Source organism: Tasmannia lanceolata, unplaced genomic scaffold (assembly GCF_043159265.1).
Source record: "Tasmannia lanceolata isolate RefF3 unplaced genomic scaffold, GAP_Taslan_0.1 ptg000037l, whole genome shotgun sequence".
NCBI lineage: Eukaryota > Viridiplantae > Streptophyta > Magnoliopsida > Canellales > Winteraceae > Tasmannia > Tasmannia lanceolata.
This window is the reverse complement of record NW_027518714.1, coordinates 15002895-15018022: the sequence shown is the minus strand read 5'-3', so window position 1 is coordinate 15018022 and position 15128 is coordinate 15002895. Positions and strand designations below refer to the sequence as shown.

Genomic DNA, 15128 nt, shown 5'->3' with positions numbered 1-15128 from the left:
TTATGTGGGAGAAAAAAAAATCCCAAGAGATTGATGGGAAAAAAAATGTCCTGGAAGTATCCCGGTAAAATAAAAATCCTATGTTTGGTTGACTAGACTATGGTGGAAAAAAAAAAAACTAGGTTTGGCTTGAACTATTAGGAAGAAAAAAATTCTTCTCAAGCTTATTTTTAGTTCCTGGGTTTATTTTTGTTCCTGGGATTATTTTGGGAGGGGATGAAAAGGCCCATCAAAAAAAAAATTAACATGAAAAGGAGGGCGCATAATCCTACAGCGGGGGCGAAAAAATCATCTGCCTTTTTTATTCATTTTTTGGGAAAGAAAAGATTTCCTTCATCTCTGGATTGCAGGAATAATATTTCTTGTAGAAAGTTTTTTTTTTTTACCGCCTTTTCTCTACACGTTTTTTTTGTTCCCGTTTCTTTCAACCTTTTCTCCTACATATCTTCGTCTTAAAAATTCCCAAACCCTCTTAAAATTCCCCAAACACTTTCGTGCCCTAATTTCTCTCAGGTACCTCTCTCTCTCTCTCTCTCTCTCTCTCTCTCTCTCTCTCTCTCTCTCTAATCTCTTGTGGATGCATATTTCTGTTTAATCTCTTGTTACATCCTTGGAAACTTCAAGATGTAACCCAAAAATCGTAAAACCTAATTTCAGGCAAAACTTTTCACTGTTTTAAGATTTCAATGAATTTTAAACTTTCAACAAAAACAAAATCAGTCCAAACAAACCTAGATGTTTTTTTTTTTCTTTCTCTAGTATTATTTAATGCTTGGTCTTTATTTTTGGCAGATTGAAGCTAGATTTCTTCGTTTTTTGGAAGATTTTTACCAAGTAATCATGCAGGTATGCTTTATTTTTTTATTCTTTTTTTCATGCTTCAATTTGTATTTTCTTTACTTCATATGTGAGATTAGAAACAGTAGTTTTAATTCTATTTTTCTGTTTTCACTGAATTTTTGCTGTAATTTATATCTTAACTGCAGATTTGGTATTGCATTTATTTTCTTAAAACCCTGAAAACTATAAAGTTAAGGGGCTGTTTGGATATGCGGATTTTAGAATCCAGGTTTTTAGTTTAAAAACAGTGTAAAAGAGGGTTCATGATCTGGCTGCTGTATGCTGTACTGGCAGTGTTTCTTGGATTTTAAGTAAGAAAACCAGGTTTTAGAAATCTCATGATAGGGGAGAGGTTTCTAAAACCTGGTTTTCTTACTTAAAATCCAAGATACGCTGCCAGAACAGCATGCAGCAGCCAGATCATGAACCTTCTTTTACACTGTTTTCAGGCTAAAAACCTGGATTCTAAAATCCGCGTATCCAAACGGCCCCTAAATGAAAGGTTTGAAGTGCAAAATTTATAAAGTTGAATTTGGACTTAGTGGAATTTTGAAGTTTTGAAAAATTAAGACCGTTAATAAGGATTATAGTTTAAATCCTGGGTGTGGTAAAGGAGTTTACCTTTGAGGTCAAGTTTAAATTGGATTCGATCTTAGTGGTTGAGCTAAGGCTTAGTGCTTGGGTTACTTGGTGCAAGTTCTAGAGTTTGGAGTACCGACATGTTATGGTGTGCTTTGCTTGATCGGCGAGATGCGAGATCAATGTACAACGACAGAGCAAATTTTTTTTTTTTTTTTTTTCAAGCAGCGTAGAATTCGATTACAGTGTTCGGCACGAGACCTAAGGAGCCAAATTACAATGAGCTTCAAAGAACTGTTCTTGTGAGCCGGGTTCGACAAGTAGCGGGTTGAAATATACCCACGAGATGGCTTGTCGGATGCTTTAACATGCAAAGTGGAGGCCGAGCCATGAATCTGTAAATACCCATAGGCTGAAATATTACTTAAAGTGAATTGTGAGATAGCTCAATAATGATATGATCAAGAAAATTGGATTTCTATAACAGATTGGAACATGAGATGTAATCAGAGTGGATTGTGATATATTTCAGCAAATGAGGTGCCTAAGGCTCTTGGCGGGATAATCCACTAACAGAGAAATGCTAGTCTGAGCACAACCAAATACCAGTACAACCCAACTGATGTCTCTAATGGACTTGAGTTTGAAACTTAAGCAAATGATAAAAGTAAGGAGATAAAAGTGATTTGCGGTAAAATAAAATTTAGATCAGTCAGACTAGCCAATAACAAAGTATAAAATTATCCCTTATACAAACAACCAAGGTATTCAAATGATGTTTTGCAGGCTATAAAAACTGAACGAATAATATTTGAACTCACGAAGATGATAGCGTATAGATAGTAATGAAGAACAAGATCAGAAAAGGGGTTTATAATAGCTTTAAAGAATTAAGCTGTAGCAATGGAATAATTGTGAGCAATATGTAAAAGGCGGATTTCTGTAGTAAACTATTGCTGTAAATGAAATGATCTTATATCGGGCTAAGATCAGAACAGATATAATGGAGAAAATGTCCTCAGGCATTAAATGGTCTATAATAATACCACTAGCATATTGATCTATCCGTGTTTATATGGCAAGACAAGATGTAAGCTCTAATTCAAACTTTGAAATATTAGTCTTGCAACAGAGAAAACCCAGACGAGCCTTTTAAAGACTAAAACAAATCTAATCCTGAAAATGAACCAGAATGTAAAATTCTCTAACAAGAGGGGAAGTTCAGTCCTTCCCTTTTGCAGTCCTGATTCGCAGAGAACGATTGAGGCCGCAAGTTAGAGTGTGACAGATTGTGCGGGCATTGGTGATGAGGATTGTGGATTGATTGCCGTGCAGGGGATGTTTGAAGGCCTTGAGACGAAGCCCAAGCCGCTGCCCGGCGTAAATGACGAAGAAGAAAAAAATTGCAGAGTGTGAAATAAAGAAAAAATGTTGAAAGAAATGAAAATGTAGGAAAATTGAAAGAAAGAGAGAAGAATGCTTGATAGCTTGAGAGCTTTGTATGAGGCTTTGTGCCTGTGATTTTCGTGGTTTAGAGGGTTGTAGGGAGGCCTATTTATAGGTGAAAGAGGGGAAAAAGATGCTATTTTAGGGATTCAATTAGGGTTATTTTCGAAGTCTAATTTGATTGGGTTTTGGGAGCAAAAAATGGTAAAAGGCAGGGTAACGTTCGGATTTTTAATTGGGATTGAAGATTTGGGCTTTTTAGGGAAGAAAAATGGTGGGATTTTGGGTTTTCAAAGTGGATTTTGTGTTAGAAAAGAAAAGCTTTGGAAAACTTGTATGATATAGGAGATTTGGGTCAGTTGCATGATTTTTGAGCTAGATTTGGGATTCAAACACGATTTGGGAAGATTTTAGGCTTGATTTGGGGGGGAAATGGCAAGGAATGGCTGATTTCGGATTTAGTGTTGAGAAATACGTTTGGGGGAAGAAAATCTCGTTTTTTAGGTCCAATGGCATGCAAGTGTAAATTCGAATGGATTTTGGTGCTTTTATATACTTAAAATGATGGTGGCATGGGTTGTAAATTGAAAGAAAACCAAAGGCCTTTAGGTAGCTACTTTAAAAGAGGAGATTTTGATAAAATCACGAGCTTGCAAACCGTAACTCTAAATTTTATTTTGTGGTGGTGATGGATTCTTATTGTTCTGTAATTTGTCTTGTTTCTTTCACACTTTCTCTATAATCCTATCCTATATTATCTTTTAGTTGGTGATGGATATGTTTATTTTGTACTGTAATTTCCTTATTTTCTTAATATTTTGATGCAACTTTTTACCCTTTCTCTATAATCCTAACCTAGATTATCTTTTAGTTGGTGATGGAAATGCTTAGTTTGTAGGGTTTTTTATTTTTATTTTTATGGCTGCTTAGTTTGTAGTTTGTGTTGTAATTCCCTTATTTTCTTAATATTTTGATGCAACCCTAGGTGTTAATAGTAGTAGAGGGCACCCTCTTTATAAAAGAACTGGATCTAGTCCCAATCTTGTCAAGTTTCGCTCTGGTGAACTGATTTATGTACCAAAAAAGAAAGAAAGAAAACAATTTCTCTTGCATTTTTTTCGTTATTTGGACTTGGTAATAAGAAATATACACTGGAACCATAACAGCCCGTTTGGATACCTCATATTTTGTATTTGGATTTGGAATTGAGTTTTAAATACAAAATGAATAGATCCGCCAGCTCATGTTGAGGGAGACAGAGAGGGAAGGGGCTACTTCCTACTGGAGGGGAAAGGTTGAGGAGCAAAGAGGGTGAAGGAAACTGCCAGATCTGTGGATTTCCAATTACTTATTTCCACAACATATTTGGAAATCTCATTTTTTTTCACTGTCAGTCGCTGATTTTAAAATCAAAGGTTTTGATCCGGATCCAAATCACAACACTAAAAGGGCTGCAAATGTGAGAAATCCAAATCAAAATCTTCCCGGCATCCAAACGGGCCCTAAATTCTCTTCTAGTTGTTGATGGACATGTTCTATATCTCTGTGTAAATAAGGCAAATTTCTAACCTAAAATGTCATTTAATTGGTGATGTTTATTTTTTGTCTCTATTCTGTAATTTGTCTTTGATTTTCTAAGATCTACTATGTTTTCGGCAGGCCAGTGACAGGTTTAATATTAATTCCCAGCTTGAGCATCTCCAAGCTAAATATGTAGGAACGGGACATGCTGACTTGAATAGATTGTAAGTCTCGGAAGCCTTACATTTTTTTTTCCCTTCTCTACTTTTCGAAGGAAATAGCCAATATTTGGAAGTGTACTCTTCTTATTTCTCAATCTCCTTGCCTGTGTAGTGAGTGGGCAGTGAACATCCAACGTGACAGCTACGCATCATATGTTGGTCACTACCCGATCTTAGCTTATTTTGCCATTGCAGAAAATGAATCAATCGGAAGAGAACGCTACAATTTTATGCAGGTATGCTAACAGAGTTGAATCTTTTCCCATCATTTGCCTTGTTTATAGTGATTATCTTTTTCCAATCATTTTATGTGCTTTTTGTTATGAATTGATGAGCTTTAGCTTTCTTGGGTGCTTTATATTATGCTTTTGCGAAGCCTATCCTTTGGTTGATACTCGGTACTATACTTCGAAATGGAAATGGATAGAAAACTTGGACCAGCTGATAACCTGTGGTATTCTGTCTTGATTGTTTTGATATTCTCGATGAGGAAATCCTCGCATTGTTCAAAAGCTTCCCAATTCAGTTGTTGACTGGCCCGAGTCAAGGTTTTAGGTTTTGGTTTCAGTATGTGTTTCAATCGTGAGGGAATTGGGAATTGGGAATTGGATAAATGCTCATATTAAACTTTGATGGAAGCTCTTGGCTGGTCTGGATCTGGCGGGTGTTGGAGTGTTTCTCCCGTTCTCCAGGTCCCTTGGTATAAAGATTCAAACGACTTGGAATTCGTGGTAATCCTTGTGGTTCACATATTCAAAACTTGTTGGAAGATCAGAAAGGTAGCAAATTACACTAGGGATAGGGATCGCTCCACTGATACATGTCTCTTTATATATAATTCCTTGGCCAACAAATCCGCTAACTCATTAACCTCTCCCAGCATATGATTAAAACATGTCCTCTTCTCTACAAATATCAATATGGTTACCAATGATGTGGGCCAGCCACCTGTTATCCGGCTATGGTTAAGCGCCCAAATAATAGAAATTGAAGAATTATCCTCAAACTGTAAGTGCACCCATCAAGAGGGCAATTAGAAGAGCAAGCACCACGGCCTCATTTCCATCCTTGATTCTAATCAGGCCTAAAAATACCTTGACAATCTTTTGTGGTGGTTTAAGGTTTTGAGCATAGTTTCAAAACTCCCCCACATCATCGTCGACTCCCCCGAGTCGACTCCCTTTTGCCTTGGCCACCTTGGCCGCGCCCTTGTCCATGTCCGCATTTTGCCGTATAAACTCAATCAAAACTCTCCAAATTTATGCCCGCATCAACCAAGTACTTAGCCCGTTGGTGTTGAGTGACCTTTGCCAACAATTTCATGACATTTCGTGTTCCTCCTATTTTTTTACATTGAACATCTTGATGGGTCTAAGAGATTCTACACTGGTAATTCTTGATGATTCTGATAAAGAATGAAGCCTTCATTTTGTGGACATGTTTATCTTAGTCAAATAGTACTGATTTGTCTAAGAGATTCTACACTTGTAATTCTTGATGATTCTTATAAAGAATGAAGCCTTCATTTTGTGGACATGTTTATCTTAATCAAATAGTACTGATTTGTGCTCGGGCATGGAATTCCTGCAGACACGTTTGCTTTGTGTTGGTGCAAAAAATGCTTATGAAAAGAGAGGGTTTGGGGTGTAAGATGTGTTTATTCCATTAATTTCTCTTCTGCATACATCAATAGAAAGTTTCATTGGAATCCCAATCCTAGCAGCTGCCCAAACTCAGGTTGCCGGCCATTCAGGTAATGATTGCCTACAATGACACTTAGGCCATGGGAGAGGTGTCAAGACAAGGTGTGAGAGCAAGACAGTAAGCGAGGTTTCAATCAGAGCGTCATATTGTGTTGAATCCTTGATCATTGAGCATGCATGATGCCATATGATCTTTCAAGTAAACACTCGTCTCCAACTCTGGTTCAAAAAAGTCATTTTTGTGTACTGCTGCCACCTGTTCATTTCTTGATGTACTTATCCGGGTCAACTACCTCGGTCTTCCCGTTTGCTCTGAATGAAAATTGCAACCATTCAAAAATAAAAATAAAAATCAGGCAATCTTTTTTTCCCTATTAAATGCTTGATCGATTCTTGAATTTACAACTGTTATCATTGAATGGTGATGCCATTTAGAATTTTCAAATATGTTTGGGGTCAAGTCTCTTATCCATTCTAGTATCCATACAAAACCCATCGAACGCCTAATGTTGTTGCTTATTATCTTGCAGAAAATGTTGCTGCCTTGCGGTCTTCCACCAGAAAGAGAAGAAGATTGAGTCCCTCCAACATATCAAAGTATTCAGCATCCCAAGTTTCACGCCTTGGGGGTGGTGTTTTGAGATTTAATGTTTTCCTCTAGTTGCTTCAGGATTACAAACACTTGATGTTACAAGGAGCCTTATTCTATTTTGTCATATGTTGGAAGTATGAAGCTTTGGTTATTTTCTTCTTCCAACCAAATTTAAATTGAAGTTATTGTAGCAGATTTAGGAGATTCATGGTTTTTAATTAGATTGAAAAGTGGTAGGTGTTTTGAAGTATTGGTGATGAATTTTTCTAACAAGATGTAGAATGCTGGACCCTTGCAAAATAGTGCTTTTTGATCTGCCCAAGAACTATGCAAGTGAGACTCAATCTGCAGTGATCTAGACTGTTCATCTGTGAGTTCTATGTAGATGGACCATAACCCAAAATCTCACCCATTCTATGATCCTAGCCATCCAATCTGTCAACTTCTGTTGAATGTGGCTACTGGTTTTTTTTCCTTTAAAACTGTACCTTTTTAAGGCCGCCGATCAGATGAAGGATCTCTAAACAGGAGAGGTTTTGGGGGATCTCCCATCTACGGTGGGGCCTACGAGATGAACGCTTTGGATTATAAAATGATGAATCCACATGCCGGAGCAAAACACTCTGGTGTGTAAAGATGGATTCATGCCAAGTTTTTCCAATATATTCGTGCAAAAAATATATGCTTTTGGGACTAATATTGAGCCACATTCCTTTTTTGTATCATGAATTTAAATCACACTATAATAAGATTTATATCATAGTATATAGATAGTGACCGAGACAGTGGTGGATCCGATCCGAAGTGGATCCGTTGACACCTTAAGAATTAACTTCTTGGGTTTCCTGCCCCAAGAGGTGGTATTTTGACTCCGCCCTGCCGGAATGAAATTTTTATTTAAATTCAATTGAATTAAAAAATTTATTTCTATTTTCCCATTCCTTTTCCAAGGTAATCATCGGAATAGAAGTAAAAATACTAAAACAGTATACCAATTCTGATTCTGATTCCGGCATCCAAAAGCAGGCATACACCTCAATTCCGACCCAAATCACCTACTAGAGAGAGGGAGAGAGATTACAAAACTAGTCTCTTCTAAGAACAAAATGAGAGAGAGAGAGAGAGAGACAGAGGAGATTACACGACTAGTCTCACAGCCAAATTACAAAACTAATCTCTAGAGAGAGAGAGAGAGGGAGAGGGAGAGAGGGAGACATTGCAAAACTAGTCTAACAGCCAAATTACAAAACTCTCCAATAACTTTCCTGCAAAAAACAGAATGCTATAGCTTCATTTTCAAACATTCAAAACCAATGATCCCCTACACCACCTTACTAAAATCCCTCCTCCAAAACCCCAACTCCATCAAACTAAGCTCCCAAGCAAAACAGCTCCATGCCCAAATCCTCAAAACCAGACCCTCCCCTTCTCTCACAAACACCATCCTCTCCATCTATTCAAATCTAGGCCTTGTTCAAGAAGCCCACCTCACCTTCAACACCCTTATCTCACCTTCCATATTCTCTTATAAATTTATCATCAGATGCTACACTTCTAATGGCCTTTTCCACCAATCTCTCATCTCTTTCATCCAAATGAGAGCTTCTGGCAAACACCCAGATCACAACATCTTCCCTTCAGTACTTAAATCTTGCACTTGTCTCATGAATTTGGAACTCGGTGAATCAATCCATGGGTGTGTAATTCGTCTCGGTCTGGACTTGGATCTTTATACTGGCAATGCTCTGATGAACATGTATTGCAAATTGCACAAGTTTGGAGTGGGAGAGGGAGAGGTTAAATACCGCTATCTTGATGCACACCACGTGATTGACAAAATGCATGAAAGAGAACGCGTAAAGGATTGTCCAATTGATTTAAGTAATTCAAATAAATTGGTTGATAGAATTCATTACCAAGAGTTTGAAGGTGATGGAAAACAAAGGAGCCTTGAGGGGATTTCAAAGAGAGAAGTACGTAGTGAGATAGAATTTTCTTATAATGAATTACACAAACGGGTCTTGGGGGGCGAACATTATGCAAGTCCAGATCAAACAATTGATGGTTTGGCTCAAAGGGATTTAGACAGGGAAGCTTTTGAATATTCTTGTGGAACAATTAATCTGAATTCTTCGAGAAAGAAAGAAGTAGAAACTTCTTGTATGGAGAGTGTGAGAAAAGTGTTTGATGAAATGCCGGAGAGGGATCTCGTATCTTGGAATACTGTAATTGCGGGGAATGCGCAGAATGGAATGTATGAAGAAGCTTTGATGATGGTTAGGGAGATGGGGTTGGCTGATTTAAAGCCTGATTCATTTACTTTGTCTAGTGTTCTTCCTATATTCGCGGAGTATGTGGATGTTTGTAAGGGAAAGGAGATTCATGGTTACACAGTTAGACACGGGTTTGATTCGGATGTTTTTATCGGAAGTAGCTTGATCGATATGTATGCAAAATGCACAAGAGTGGATGATTCGCATCGCGTGTTTGATCTCTTACCTTACCATGACGCAATCTCGTGGAATTCTATAATTGCGGGATGTGTGCAAAATGGGTTGTTTGATGAAGGTCTTAAACTCTTTCGGAATATGTTGATTGCCAAGATCAAGCCTAGAAATGTCACATTTTCGAGCATCATGCCAGCTTGTGCCCACTTGACAACACTACATCTGGGGAAGCAGCTCCATGGATACATAATTAGAAATGGGTTTGATGGTAATGTGTTTATAGAGAGCTCACTAGTTGACATGTACTCCAAATGTGGATATATTTGGGTTGCCCGGCGAGTCTTTGATAAGATGGAGTTACCAGATATGGTATCATGGACAGCCATGATCATGGGATATGCACTGCATGGGCGTGCCGATGATGCCCTCTCTTTCTTCCAGAAGATGGAGATGGAGAATGTGAGACCGAATTGCGTGGCATTCGTGGCCGTTTTAACTGCTTGTAGCCATGGTGGTTTAATAGATGAAGCTTGGAAGTTTTTTATTAGTATGAGCCAAGATTACGGCATTGCTCCCGAGTTGGAGCACTATGCGGCTGTTGCCGACCTTCTTGGCCGGGCAGGAAGGTTAGAGGAAGCCTATAAGTTCATCTCTACCATGCACATTGAACCAACTGCGAGCGTTTGGTCAACATTGTTGGGTGCTTGTAGAGTCTACAAGAACTTTGAATTGGCTGAAAAGGTTGCAGAAAAAATATTTAAGCTCGAGCCTGATAATATGGCATCACATGTTCTCATGTCAAACATTTATTCTGCAGCTGGTAGATGGAAGGATGCAGCTAAGTTGAGAGTGGTTATGAAGGGGAAGGGTATGAGGAAAAAGCCAGCTTGCAGTTGGATTGAAGTTAAGAATAGGGTTCATGCTTTTATAGCGGATGATAAAACCCACCCTTATTATGATAGGATACATGAGGCTCTGAAAGTTTTGTATGAGCAGATGGAGCGCGAAGGTTATGTTCCTAACATGGATGACGTGTTGCATGATGTGGAGGAAGAGCAAAAGAGATATATATTATGTAGCCACAGTGAGAGGCTTGCGATAGCATTTGGCATCATAAGCACTCCTTCTGGAACGACCATCCGGGTGACAAAAAATCTTCGGGTGTGTGTGGATTGCCACACGGCCACAAAGTTTATATCCAAGATTGTTGGAAGGGAGATAATTGTGAGGGATGTCAGCCGGTTTCACCATTTCAAGGACGGAGTATGTTCCTGCAGGGACTATTGGTGAATGTACTAATAGAGAGGATCCTTGGCCATCAAAGAACAAATAACACATGGTGCCTGAGGTATCACTTCTCCACCAACCCACCCCACCCCCCTGGGAAACAGACAGATATGCTTATCGCAGCAGATGGAAACTCGGGTGCGATCAGAATGGTAAAAATGCACTAGATCCCATAAGAACTCCAAAGTTAACTGTTCTTGGGCGAGAGCACTACTAGGATGGATGACCTCTTGAGAAGTCCTCATGTTGCACCCGTCTCTTTTCTCTAAAAAACAGATGGAAGCTCTGTTTTGATTTTACTGGACTTGGGTTCGAGTCACCCGGCTAGTGAATTATACCCAATCTCTTTACACCGACCTTGTCCGTTGTGAAACAAAAATAAATTGAACAATCGGGATAATGACTAGCTACAAGTTGTAGGAGATCAGCTGCATTGTATTACTGAACATCGTCTCTTGATGGATTCGTTGAGAATCATCATGCTCTTCACAAGGAATTTTCGCATACCTAGTCACTGGAAAGTCACCATCTTTCTCCTCAGATCCTCAGAACCATCATTTTTCTACCATATGCAGATGACATGGCAGAGTAAGCTTCTATAACACACCCTGGTCATCAGAAAGCTGTGATAATTATTCAAAGAAATGTGTACCATTTATTGAAAAAACAAATCTCTATAGATAAATGAAACTGAGAATTGTTGTAAAAGTCTAATGTTACAGCCGTTCTCTTTATTCAAAGAAACATGATATGATCAGTGTTTTAGTTTTTCTTATCCTTTTTGACGCATATAGAAGAAACAAGTAACATAATAAGGAAGAAAAAACATCCTCAAGCCTGAACATCACTCGTGACACAGTCTGACAGATAAGTGATGGAAAACTTGATTTGCATCATCTACAGCTCCACATTTAGCGTTCAGTTTATCAGAACACTCATAACAATTTCATTGGATTTAAGCTCATTCTCAACAACGTCGTCATGGACCCCCCTACGCTGTTCTAAAGCTGCTAGTAAAACACGTAAAAGTAACTGTGATGCAGGAGCATCCCTTATCCCATCGGCATCCGGCGTTGCTCCATTAGTGTAGGGCCACCTTTGTTTCTAGTTTACTTGTATCAGTAGGGTAGCCTAGTCATTTTACCATTTTTTCTAGTTCATTCTCGTTTTGGAAAACCTCTTGCAAAAGAGAGTTTCTAGCTACCATTTCCATCCAAGAAAGGAGAAGATCTCAGCTTGAATTCGAGTTCTTCTTCTCTTCTCACACCTATTCTATCTTGCTGCTGTGCAGAGTCTTTGAAATCTGGAATTTCTTGCTACTTCTTGCAAGCACCAAGTGGAGTTCATCAGAAATTCATCAAGAAGAAGATCTAGGAGGTGAAACTGCCCTGGATCTTGCAAATTTCTGGAATATACCTCCATTTGTGAGCTATTTTGGTGAAATTTCATCTTCTTTCTTTCGTTTACTGTAAGTAATCTTCACAGCCTTCTTATAACTACAAATATATGAAAACTCCATGAGAAACATCTGAATCTTGCAAGAATCCTCAAGAATCATACTAATCGAAAGATATTTCTGAAATTCCTTGAGAAAGTCCTCAGATCTGATGTTTTCAATGATTTGGACCATGCCTTACCCTAGTTTGGTCACCTCTACTTTAGATCTGGTTGCTAGCATTCACATTTCCTGAAATTTATGAGAAGTTGGTTTGAATGACTTAAGGTGATTGAATTTGCATGATTGGAATTATGTTTGTTATGAAAGAATGGCAGATCTGAACCTTTAAAAGAAAAGAAAAGAACTACATTCCTAAGGCTAACCCATTTGTCACTTTCATAGTCTTTGAAGAAGCCAAGTGTCATTTTGCTCAAGGACACCTTAGATTTGAATTGAAGGAAACTTTGGGACGTTTTGTTCTGATGCATTTGTTGGAACGTGGTGCTTGCATTCCTTTCCATGTTGTAAATGTTCTTTGTGGCACTTAGGTAAATCAAGGAAGTGTTCATTGCCTAGGAGTGTATTTCAAGCTGCTTCTAATGTATGTCATCGTTGCATACAATATGTTTGTTTCAATGCCTAACTATTGGCTTGGGTTTTTATTTGCTATGGTAGTAACACATCTTTAAAGAAAATTCTACAGCACAAGTAGATGGTCGGTTTGGGCATTTGAGATTTTCCCATCTCAGCCATATTGTTTTGGTTGATGCCACCACATTGGATATGGAAATTTAAAATGCTTTAAATTCTGATTTGGTGCCAATTATAGTTTGCTCACATTTGATTCCACAGCCATCGTTTCACCCTCAAACGTACTGTATCAAGCCTACCATTACATTTCCTGAAGCCATCACATTCAATGACAACATCTGTCGTCGTCATCTTATCGAAGACCCATTTAGCTGACCCAATGCTTCCACATTTGAAATAAAGATCAATAAGTGAGCTGCTGATGAAAATAAGATGTTGTTTCTTGTTTCCTATTTTTTGGATAAATTTTTCCTATTTTAAATCTTCTGATCTAGAACAAGCTGTTAGCTAGCTACTCAAAGTAGTTGAGGTAGGTTTCATTCCTTCCCTGTCTATCCTCTAGAAAAGTCCAAACATGAATTGCAATCACCATTCAAAGCATATGCAGCGATAATCGAATTCCAAGAGACCCCACTCTTTCTAGAAATCTGAACAAAGACCTCTAGCAATCTTTAAACACCCACATTTTCCATACACGTCCACAATATTAGAACTTATCCATCCAACTCAATCCCACTTCTCATCAATTTCTCATGGATCTCCCTCCCCACTCCCAAAGCCTAAAGTCGTGTGCACACCGAGAAAACAGTTGTAAATGTCTTTGAATTGGGCTTGAAACCCTCATCTTCTCTTCAAACAATTACAAAGCTTTCTTAGGTTGCCCATCTTGGTAATAGCAAGAAATCACAGCATTTCAACACGCAACATCTCTACGGGGCATTTCTTTGAAGTTTGAACAATTGAATTGATGAGTCAAATAGATGACATTTTGGATACATACGCACAGGTCCACAACACAACTAGCAATGACTGAGTGTTGAATCCAAAACCAGCTTTGATCACATGGGTATGGATCTTCCTCCATTCTTCAGCCATACACAATCCTCCAAAGGCCTTTTATACGACTATGCTAGGTGTAATTATCAGGTCCGAGATAAGGAAAGAGCTGCAATTTCTCAAAGAGCTGAAAAGCTGCTTTGTAGATGTGGTTGCTGCCATAAGGCCATTCCAAGTAGAAATGTCTAATGAGTTTTTATGTTTTGAAAAACTAGCCGTGCAGACTCAAATAAATGACAAGAGAGGCATAGATTTATGAGATTTTTGCACAAGGAGATGTTGTTTTGCAGCCCAAGTGAGATTATCTTTTGGTGGAGTAAGCTTACCTTGATTTGTTTGATTCATTATCAGTTTATTTTGTGATCGACAAAACTACATCCATCAGTAGCAGTGGAAACGAACATTAGCATATGCACACATATGACATAACACGAATTAAACACGCACAACATGCATGTCCATTATAGGCAAATCCATCTGTGAAGTGGGTCTCAAAGTTTGCCACCCAATACGTAGGGCCTTTGTAAGGGTCCTAAGTGGGGGCCTGCCTATGTGTGGGATTAGGTTGGACCTAGCCTGCTATGGGACAAATTTAAAAGACCTAGCCTAATTATTATTTTTTGAAAAGTGACGTATGTCATTAATATTAAGATAGCAATCGGGACCAGTAGTCTCATCCTGCATTACAAAATATTAATGTGGGCCGGACCGACATGCCGGCACCAGTCCAAAGTAAACATAACCTTGATATTGGATTATATACATCCCTTTACTGCACAAGAAGCTGTAATCTTTACATTGTCTTTTGACCACAAAATATGTTCCATCTATTCATGATTAAGCCACCAGTCACTACTAACCAACACCCTGGAACCTCAAAACATCATCTTGCGAGCATGGGAAGTAGGTAATATTGCCCTCTTTAAACTCTGCACTTCGAAGCTCCTACTCCCCCCATGAAGGACCTAGCTAAAATGACAAGATAAAGCGAAGCGAAAGAACAAATCTCTCAAGCTTCTACAATTAGAAGTGAATTCTGGCTATTTCGCAATCGGCAAACTACTAGTCCATAAATCCTAGGGAAGCACGTTCTTCAAACCCTTAAACCGGAACATTGAACCTTTGGCTCGCATAGCCTCCCCAAAAAACCATTGAATCCAACCTAAACTAACCTAAAATCAATCTTCTTAGGTCACTGAACTAAAACATTTTACCCCGTAATTCCTTCTTCTAAGTCTTGTTATCAGTTTCCTTCTTTCCTATGGACCTAGCCTAATTGGTTCCATCAGCTATGGACCTTTTTGCCATATTGGTTAGGTACCTAACATTACCACAAAGTGGGCTGCCGCAAAGGGGAGGCCTGTGGAAAGGGCTACCTAGAAAAAAAAAGGCTAATGTGAAAGCCAC

General features: G+C 38.6%; 2 protein-coding genes and 1 pseudogene across 2 annotated transcripts; all 3 read left to right on the top strand.

Moving 5' to 3' along the window:
* The first annotated feature begins 407 nt into the window (after positions 1 to 407).
* LOC143860951 (uncharacterized protein At4g14342) lies at positions 408 to 7149 on the top strand. The gene is made up of 5 exons (XM_077371817.1): positions 408 to 513; positions 793 to 846; positions 4525 to 4610; positions 4720 to 4843; positions 6841 to 7149. Exons 2-5 carry the CDS (start codon positions 841 to 843, stop codon positions 6886 to 6888), a joined length of 264 nt encoding a protein of 87 aa, XP_077227932.1. The 5' UTR covers positions 408 to 513; positions 793 to 840; the 3' UTR covers positions 6889 to 7149.
* Positions 7150 to 8110: 961 nt separating this feature from the next.
* LOC143860874 (Tetratricopeptide repeat (TPR)-like superfamily protein) lies at positions 8111 to 10702 on the top strand. The gene has a single exon (XM_077371717.1). It carries the CDS (start codon positions 8216 to 8218, stop codon positions 10637 to 10639), a length of 2424 nt encoding a protein of 807 aa, XP_077227832.1. The 5' UTR covers positions 8111 to 8215; the 3' UTR covers positions 10640 to 10702.
* Positions 10703 to 10772: 70 nt separating this feature from the next.
* LOC143862872 (5S ribosomal RNA) lies at positions 10773 to 10891 on the top strand (annotated as a pseudogene).
* The last annotated feature ends 4237 nt before the right edge of the window (positions 10892 to 15128 follow it).